This window comes from Natator depressus, chromosome 10 (assembly GCF_965152275.1).
Source record: "Natator depressus isolate rNatDep1 chromosome 10, rNatDep2.hap1, whole genome shotgun sequence".
Lineage (NCBI taxonomy): Eukaryota > Metazoa > Chordata > Testudines > Cheloniidae > Natator > Natator depressus.
In genome coordinates, this window is record NC_134243.1 from 55,256,957 (window position 1) to 55,266,811 (window position 9,855).

Consider the following 9,855-nt stretch of genomic DNA (forward strand, 5'->3'; position numbering starts at 1 on the left):
TAAATCTATCTAAATTATTTTTCTAGAAACTAAATAAAGTCAAGTATGCAATATATTTTAGGGATCTTGTTCCATTCACTTATAGCAAATCTGCTAACCTAACAAGATACCAAACTTCACTGATTCACGAGTAATCCATCTATCAAGAGACAACTTAAGACATAACATAACTAGGTAGAATGTATGTTCAAAAAATTACATAAACTATTTATAATGCATGATATTATAGCTTTCAGAAAAGGCCACAACATTCAGCAGTTTTTCTACATGCTGCAAGAACAATAACAATTTAGATATAGGTTTGCTTTGTTGACAACACACAGTAAAAGAATAAACACAGTTATTAAATATTATCCACTAAAATGTATACATATTATGCACTAAAACGTGCATTGCTGTTTAATTTCTTGCTTGTGCTACAAAGAGTTAAAAACATTCAGTGTCACAGATAAATTTTGGCTGAAACAAACTGGACTAATTTCAAAATGTGTTCTATTCATGTCAGTTACATTTAATAGTATTTCAAAATTTAACACAATTTCCAAGGCAGCTCTTCTTCCTATTTAACTAGTGTTACAGACTTTGAATGGCCTACTCAAGTTTACTTTCAGTGGGAATGTTATGCGACTGGAGTAATTACAGAATTTCAATACAATATTTAAGTACAAATTTAATCTTATAAATACAACTTAAATGTTATTTCTCTTATTGCTGACTACTGTTGTTGCAAACTTCACCACAGGTTTGCCATAACCCCACATGAATCCTTCAATAAAGACTAATGACATATATTAGAACCAGGCATTGTGTAGGCAGCTGCTGCTGTGCAAACTTCCTCACACATTTGCCATAACACCACATGTATCCTTCAATAAAGGCTTGATCTTGCCCTGCAAGGTGTTGAACAAAGTTAAATGTTATTTCTCTTATTGGTGGTTACAGTTCACTCAGAAAAGTATGGAATAAAGACATTTACATTTTCACATTTTGTGTATATTCCTACTGATGCTCCTCTGAAAAACAATATTTAAAGTCACTACAGTTAATGTTCAGTTGAAGGTCACACAGTAACTGAATATTTTCACAATAAGCAATACCAGAAGAGAAAAAAATTAAAAATTCAGAATCTTAAGTCGATAGGACTTATATCTGTTTTCTCACTATACTATGAGTACCTGAAACTTTAGTAGCTTGACATTGGAAGCCAAGCTTCCCCACTGCTAAAAAAAAAAAGTGACGATGTCAGTAGGACCAGTGGTGAGCTGGAGCCGGTTCGCTAGAACCGGTTGTTAAATTTAGATGCCCTTTTAGAACCGGTTGTTCCGCGGAACAACCGGTTCTAAAAGGGCTTCTAAATTTAACCAGCCAAAAGTGGCACCTTAGGCACCTTAGAGACTAACCAGTTTATTTGAGCATGAGCTTTCGTGAGCTACAGCTCACTTCTATGCATCCGATGAAGTGAGCTGTAGCTCACGAAAGCTCATGCTCAAATAAACTGGTTAGTCTCTAAGGTGCCACAAGTACTCCTTTTCTTTTTTCTTTTTACGAATACAGACTAACACGGCTGTTACTCTGAAACCTTAGGCACCGACTCCATGGGTGCTCCAGGGCTGGAGCACCCAAAGGGAAAATTTGGTGGGTGCAGAGCACGCACCGGCAGCTCCCCGCCCCACCCCCGGCCCCAGCTCACCTCCGCTCCGCCTCCTCCCCTGAACGCGCCGCCCCGCTCTGCTTCTCCGCCCCCCCCAGGCTTCCCGCGAATCAGCTGTTCACGCGGGAAGCTGGGGCAGGCTGAGAAGCAGGCTGCAGCTTCCCGCTCAGGCCCAGGGAGGCGGAGGTGAGCTGGGGCGGGGGGGCGCGAGGAGAGCCACCCGTGCCGCAGCAGGTAACCCGGGGGTGGGCCACCCGCACCCCCCCCCCAGCTTACCTCCACCACCCTTAGCCTGAGTGTGAAGCCGCCGCCTGCTTCTCAGCCCCCCCAGGCTTCCCACCGAACAGCTGATTCGCGGGAAGCCGGGGGGGGCGGGGCAGAGAAGCAGAGCAGGGCAGCGCCTTCAGCAGAGGAGGCGGAGCGGAGGTGAGGTGATCTGGGGCCGGGCGCAGGGTGGGGAGCTGCCGGTGGGTGCTCTGCACCCACCAAATTTTACCCATGGGTGCTCCAGCCCCGGAGCACCCAGGGAGTCGGTGCCTAAGGCGCCACTTTTGATGTGATCAGTGGGGGAGTGGCCGCTCCCCCTGCTCCCCCCCTAGCTATGCTCCCCCGCCCCTAGGAGCCAGAGGGACCTGCTGGATGCTTCCTGGGAGCTGCCCCAGGTAAGCACCTCCAGGACTCCCCACCTCGCCCCCTGGCAGGTGCCTCTGGCTCTTAGGGGTGGGGTGGGCACCCACTACGGTGGCCCACGAGACCCTCCTGCCCAGTTCTGGGGGCAGTCAGGGGAGAGGGGAGGGGGGGTGGATGGGGCAGAGGTCCGGGGGGGCATCAAGGAACGCGGGGGGGTTGGGTGGGGCAGGAGTCCCGGGGGGCGGCAACGACCCCCGGGGGTGAGGAGGGAACCCGTTGTTAAGATTTTGGCAGCTCATCACTGAGTAGGACTCACTTGAACATGATCAATGATATCAACAAAAGACAGGAAGGGCTAACATTCATTCCTACTGATTACCCTGAGAAGACTTGAAAGCCATTCCATATTGCAGTAGTATTTGTTTTTAAATGATGAGTGATAGGGCCAATTTGATTTTCATGAAAAAAAGACTAAAGAACCAGGCATTGTGCAGGCAGCTGCTGCTGTGCAAACTTTCTCACAGGTTTGCCATGACACCACATGCATCCTTTAATAAAGGCTTGATCTTGCTCTTCAAGATGCTGAACATTCTAATACAGCAAAGCACTTATGTATGTACTTAACTTTAAACATGTGGATAGCTCTCCATTGACTTCAGTTAGACCACCGTGCTTGAAATGAAGTAGGTGCTTAAGTTCTATGCTGGATTGGAACCAGAATGTTCAGCACTGTGTATGATCAAGCTCTAAATGAATCATTATGTCCCAGTTATTCATATGTCTTGTTAATAATAGCCCCAAACTGTGGGCAGGGGGGAAATTACCTTGTGGAAGCAATGTATCTGTAATTTCTTCAATCTGATACATTACATATTTTTCTTTAAACTATGGGTCACCTCAGACAACCACGAAACATATACAAAAGTCTCATATTTACACTACCCACATTTGTCTTAACAATTGCCATAATAATCTGGATACAATTGACAGAATCTTATATCTTGTTTTCTGAGCGTTCTCACAAAGAGTTCATTCCTGCACCATTGAAGTCAACAGAAGTCCTAACACTGATTTAAGTGGGAGCAGGATCAAGACAAAACAAAGAAGATGGAAGATTCTTTTAGAACTCTCACAGACTGTGATTTATTTTTCTCACTAAAATCCTCTCCTGATTTCACATATATTTCTTACAGAAATTGTCTCTCCATTGAAAGGCCTTTAAAATCTAGACATTAAAAAAATGTACTTAAAACCTTACTCCCAGTTTAGTAGGAAATTACATGTATTAATTACATGACATCATCTATTTTACAATACATTTCGCTTGCAGGTATTGGGATTTCAGTAAATATTGACTTTGGCCTACTGTTTTAAGATTCTTACAAATCAGTAGTTTATTTTCCTTAAGTAATTTAGCAGGTGTGTTAATTCATGCTGCACTCTACCTTAAAAAAACCCAACCCAACTATAAGCTGATGTTGACAGTAAAAATCCTGGGTTGTCTTACCGAGGTTAAAGAGACTGACATAATTTTCTGTGTGTGATTACCACATCTCAGATTCATAGTTCTGTTCTTTAACAGCTGGTATAGCCAAGGTTCAATGTCAAAATAAAGGATTCACAATTCTCCAAACCCACAATCCTATTCAAATTTGAAAGCAGTAGTTCTACTGGAAAGTCTTAAAAGTGCACATCTGCAACCGTAATTTAAAATGTAATGTAGCAAATAATAGTTTATTTTATAGAAAGTGAATTTCATGCTCATAAAATGTGCCAGCTGACAACTTGGGAAGTGAAGGCCTTTATTCACAAAACAGGTGAAACACAGGCAGCAGTACTGCAAGCTTCCCTCACTGCCTCAGCTCTGACCTGGACAGAGGGACCTCTCTCAGGAAAGAGTTTAGTCACTTTTTAGCCTCTCTGCTAATTACTGCCAAGTATGATGGCGGTTTTGCCACCTGGGAATAAGACTGGGAACATCCGACTCACTTAATATAGCCTACTAAATAGATATGAAATGGAAACAACTGTCAGACAATGATAACATAGATTGGGTTTGAACTGGCATCCTAGAGATGAATGTTTCTATAGCCAATTACCCATCCCATGAGATATCCAGCATCCATCTTTTTTGTTTTGATCTTGTAGTTGTGCTTTTTGTGTTTCACAAAACAGGACTTACAATTTTTTATGCGGGGGGGAGTGGGAGGAAATTAGAGTGGCAGATGCTCTATAAAGAAATAAACAATTGCTGCTACCTTTTTCATTTTCATTCAGTAGGATTCAGGTGGATTATCTCCACAAACAAAAGATAAATATTTTAAACCTTTTTTATCAAATGATATATTTTGCTTGCACTTACAGTATATACTAACATATAAAACAACTTCTGAATCTGCCTAGGAAAAAAAGAATACTGAAATTCTCATTTTTATAAACTTGAAGAATATGCTACCATTTGTCCATATTAAAAGTATGAACTAATCTGATTTATACATTTTCTTTCTGTACATCAGGTTAGAAACTATTGATGATATGTGGTATGTACCTTTTGCTTTGCATTTTTGTAATATATTGCATTGATTTACATAATAAAAATTAATATATTTATTTCACAAAAACAAAGCTTTATATATGATTTGAAAAAAAAACCTAAACTTAAATCACAATAAAATCTTAATTACAAATACCACTTAAGCATACCTTTAAATATAGCGGAAATTACTATTTCACCCACAGACACATACCCACAGAGACAATCTCATATGGACCCTACTCAGGCTCCTAATGCAAAGTTGAAACCCATAGTTCCCCACTGTCACCCACTGATAGGGAGATAACAATTTGAAACACTAATCTAAAGATGTAAAATATAAGGATTTAAGTAATTGGCACAAATTCTTATATAGAAAAAAGCAACATGTTTTTGTCTGATCCTTTCACCCAGACCATCAACAACCTAAGTCAAATGACATTGGGTACATAGCATATTTTTCTTTCAACAAACAAATGTCTGTTCCTCATTTAGGACCCACTATATGTCTTACCTGTCCCTTGGAAAGCAGGGAAATTTCACCATAAAACTAGGAAATATAGGGCTGATCTAATTCTCACTGAAGTAAATGGACGTCTACATTACTGTATACAGCATGCACTATCAGCAAAGTGAAAAGGAATGACATTGCTGGGAGAAGAGTATAGGTAGTAGCACTTTATGCTTCTGACATAATCAAACCCAAACCACTGTCTACAGTACAAAAGTGGGTTTTCTTAGGATAATCAAAGATAACCACATGAAAGAATATTTTTTCCAAGGAAAATATTTGATTTTGTGTGTTAACAGTTAACAAGAATATGTTTTGCCAAATTAGGTCACTAAAATAATGTTATTTTCTATAAACATTATAGTAAGGTTCACTATTCGTGCTAGAAAGATTATTAGATATACTTCACATAAACCTAAGTGACTTTTTAAAATACCAGAATGTTAAATTCGTTTTCTAAATTTTACATTTTCTGCAATGAAATAAAAAGATAAACTATGAAACAAATATAGCAAAGTATATTTCGGAAAACAGTTGTTAAAGGAAGCTTAAATCAAGTAGAATGTTAATCTAATGGAGTTGGCCTATAGCAATTTTATTCTGCTTCCCTGTTTTATGTATTGCCTTGACATTGCCTGCTCTGGATGACCATGTGAGAATAAGGATAAAATAAAATAATGCCAAGATCTGCAGAAAGTATAAAATATGTGCTGTCACAGGATGCTGTTTGTGATAACAGTTCATTTTGAAGCTACCTCATTGTTAAACAGCATGTCTTAGCACTTCTTTCTCAGACATTTTACACTCTTTCACTGTGACCCATGGCCATGGTGATAGGAATCCATAAGAACACTACTGTTCAAGTCTCATTCTCAATCTTATGAAGATATTTTTTCTTAAGGTGCAAGTGCAATTCAAGATCTAGGATGTTCTTCCCAGAAAATCTGGCTTTGCAGTCAGGTAGATTGTCTCCTTAATATAATTTGTTCTGATAATGACATGCATCCTACTGCTTCAATCAAGTTAACAGTGGTTCCTTACAAGACAAAAGAGTGACTGGATATTGCAATGCCATATGCTTCCTGGTGTCCTACTCACCCACATTGCAGTTTTACAGTACTATATATTTTTCTTAACATATTGTCAGTTCATCTAGAAAATCAGCTTAGCTCACCAACCAGTAAGCACAAAAACCACTATAAATATGTCAAAGAAAAAATAAGTATATTTTGAAATTAAAAGTATAATATTATATTTAGATATTGCACATCCCTTTTTGAGATTCACACCTGTCAAGAAAATAGTGGGTTGGCATTTCAAAGTCAGAATTTATTCATACTACAGATAAAAGAAACAACTATAAAACAATCAAAGAAAATATACAATCAGACTGCCATGCCTATAATATTCAGTGTTGTAGCCTACAATAGACTTTCCTTGTAACTACCCCTGCACCTTTCTGAAGGAGCTGCCATTATCTTATTTTGACAAATGTTTGTTGTTTCTTTCTCAAAACATTTATTATTCTGAGAATTACCCTTTTGAACCATGGAGAGGCTTACAGTTGGGTGCTTCCTAAAATCAAGACGTTTTCATAATAGAAAACTGTAGCGGGTAAATGGACAGTTCCTTCAACAAAAGGCTGAACATAATGATTTGTCTTTGATTTTTTAAAAAAATGCTATTGGTAAATAATTCCTCATGACCTTTCCCTTGTGGTGTTTTCTATGAAACATCTGGGGCCCCTTTTTAAATTATTTCCTGATCTGTTTTTTAAATAGGACCATAATTTCTGCAACAAAACAACAATAAATGCCTGGCAGTGGTAGGTCGGACATGAGTCCATGCGCCTTGCACAGGATGCACTGTTTATTCATCTCCGCCCAGACCCCAATCCCAGGAACAAAGCAACGTGTGTGACAAGGTGCAAGGTTCAGCCGGCTCCCCCATCATCCTGCATGCAGCGCCCGGCAGCAACCTGGCTTTCTCCTGCCCATTTTGTGCCTACTCACCACAGCTTCCTCTTTAAGGGCATCAGACTGCCCCTGTTGGAGGCGGTCACCCCTATGGCCATCTGCAAGACAGTCAGGTATTTCTGATACTTCATTTTGCCGTCGCCCCCCCTGTCCCTGCCTCGTCCCCGCCGCCGCCACCGACAGAGTCTCTCCAGCCGCTGCATGCAATCATCAAATTTTTATTTCCAGGCATCTGCCGTCCCTGCGTCGCGCTTCTTCCCCTCCTCCTCCTCCTGCCGCGCTCCCTCTGTCTCTGCCCCCCCAGCTCACGCTCTCCTCCTCCTCCTCCTGCCGCGCTCTCTCTATCTCTATCCCAGCTGACACTCTCCTCCTCCGCCGCCTCCTGCCGCGCTCCCTCTCTCTCTGCCTCCCCCCACAGCTCACACTTGTCTCCTCCTTTTGCTGCCGCGCCTCTCCCCTCTGCCCTCCAGCTCTCCTGCTTCTCCTCCCCCGCCTCCTGCTGCGCTCCCTCTCTCCCGGCCCCCTACCCTGGGGTCAAACTCTTTCTCCCTCACTTAGCCCACTTACCTGGGAGAAATCGCTTTGCCACCTCCCCTCACCAGGTACCCTGGGCATTCCCGTCCCGGGGATACTGTGACTCCCCTCACTCTGGGCACCTGGGGGCCTCTCTCTGACCCCCCCCATCCCTCTGGGCACCTGGGGGCCTCTCTCTGACCCCCCCATCCCTCTGGGGGCCTCTCTCTGACCCCCCATCCCTCTGGGGGTTTCTCTCTGATCCCCCCCATCCCTCTGGGCACCTGAGAGCCTCTCTCTGACCCCCCATTCCTCTGGGGGGTTCTCTCTGACCCCCCATCCCTCTGGGCACCTGGGGGCCTCTCTCTGACCCCCCCATCCCTCTGGGCACCTGGGGACCTCTCTCTGACCTCCCCCCATCCATCTGGGCACCTCTCTTTGACCCTCCCATCTCTCTGGGCACCTGGGGGGGGGCTTTCTCTGACACCCCCCATCTCTCTGGGCACCTGGGGCCCTCTCTCTGACCCCCCATCCCTCTGGGCACCTGGGGACCTCTCTCTGACCTCCCCCCATCCATCTGGGCACCTCTCTTTGACCCTCCCATCTCTCTGGGCATCTGGGGGCCTCTCTCTCAGCTCCACTCCCCACCCCTCAGGGGGTTCCTGTGGGGAGGCTCTCTTTCCCGCCCACCACCACTGGGCCCCTGGACTCTCCCTCTCCCCGTCCGTCTCCGATAGCTGGGGTCTGCCCCTCCCTCCTTCCAGAGCAGCGCTATGCCCTATCCCACGGACAGTTCAGTTACCCAGTGCATCTTTGCCGCTGCCATGCTCCGAGCCCGGCGCTGCCCTCTCCCCTCTGGGTCTCTGTCCTCACTGCTCTAATCTCATTAGCTCCTAGAATAGCCCCATGTTATTTTAATCCCCACCCCCACCCGCTGCCACCATCACTTGTGATTTAGCTGTAATCAGGCTATGGAGCCAAACACCGCATCAAACGCAAACTGGCTGCTGCGAGGCCATGACCACTGTGTTCCGGCATAGGGGCTGGGGAGCTTCCCAGCAGTAGCACCTTAAATCAAAACCTTCTTCTGAACAGAGAGAGAGAGAAATGACTAGAAGCAGGGTTACTGAGGATCCCCTGCCCCACATTCACCTCTGCACCACAGAGATAGCAATTCCTATGCAAAGCTTAATGAATCAACAGCAGAAAGAACATAAACATCATTCCTGATTCTCTCACATCCAAAGAAATTATAGATTTGAAATTATAGATTAAATCAAACCTATAAATGTGATATATTCATTCCTAGATATCCATTCTTTGGGAACCTTAACAAAAATAACTAAAAACAATTATGTGTTGAATCTTATACTCAACACATAATACAAATAATAATTTCTTAAACCTGTTTTGTGCCTTTTACCCCAAAGTTCACTAATATTTACATATGGCACTCTGTAGGTGACTATAAAACAAAGACATTCTAAAGACATACAGTATATAAAGTGATAAACAGTATATCATCATACCATGCTTTCTGTGTACTTACAGAACCACTGAGGTGCAAATATCTCTGGGGTGGAGGCAGGCATTTAGCTGACAGTCTGATCAATAGCAATGTGAGTTTTTTTGGCTGCATATACCAGAGCAAAACATGTCCAAGGATCTTTAATGTCCACATAAAACAGAGAAGATCTAAAACAATATAACAAGCCCCCCAACAGCAAAAAGGAGACAAAATAATTTGGGCCTTGGCACAAAAGATGCCACAGATATGCTCTGGTGTGAATACTGGGAAATAGCATTCCAGGCTCACAGGGCCTCAATAGAGAAAGCTCTACCACCAGTGCTCTCAAGATTATGAGAGATAGTCCAAACTTATAATCCTACCCATCTCAATTGGCAGAATAGGTCAGTGGAGCTGGCCCTATATTATTTAAGGGTGTATACATTTTGTAGAGTACAGGTGTCACCAATCCACATTAAGATGAAGTAACAAAGCTGTACCAAGATATTATAGATGTGTGAATTGTATGAGCTG

The 9,855-nt window shown here is 43.1% G+C and overlaps 1 protein-coding gene across 9 annotated transcripts in view; it reads right to left on the reverse strand.

Annotated features, from left to right (window-relative positions):
• Positions 1 to 7,504, reverse strand: part of TJP1 (tight junction protein 1) — a 314,091-nt gene extending 306,587 nt beyond the window's left edge. For 7 of the 9 annotated variants that reach the window (XM_074966215.1, XM_074966214.1, XM_074966213.1 and 4 more), the window contains exon 1: positions 7,338 to 7,464. In XM_074966215.1, coding sequence (XP_074822316.1) covers positions 7,338 to 7,432 — 95 coding nt within the window. In that variant the 5' untranslated portion in view covers positions 7,433 to 7,464. Of the gene's footprint in view, positions 1 to 7,337 lie in introns of all 9 variants that reach the window. The other 2 variants (XM_074966206.1, XM_074966204.1) reach the window with 1 other exon arrangement.
• Between the last annotated feature and the right edge of the window lie 2,351 nt (positions 7,505 to 9,855).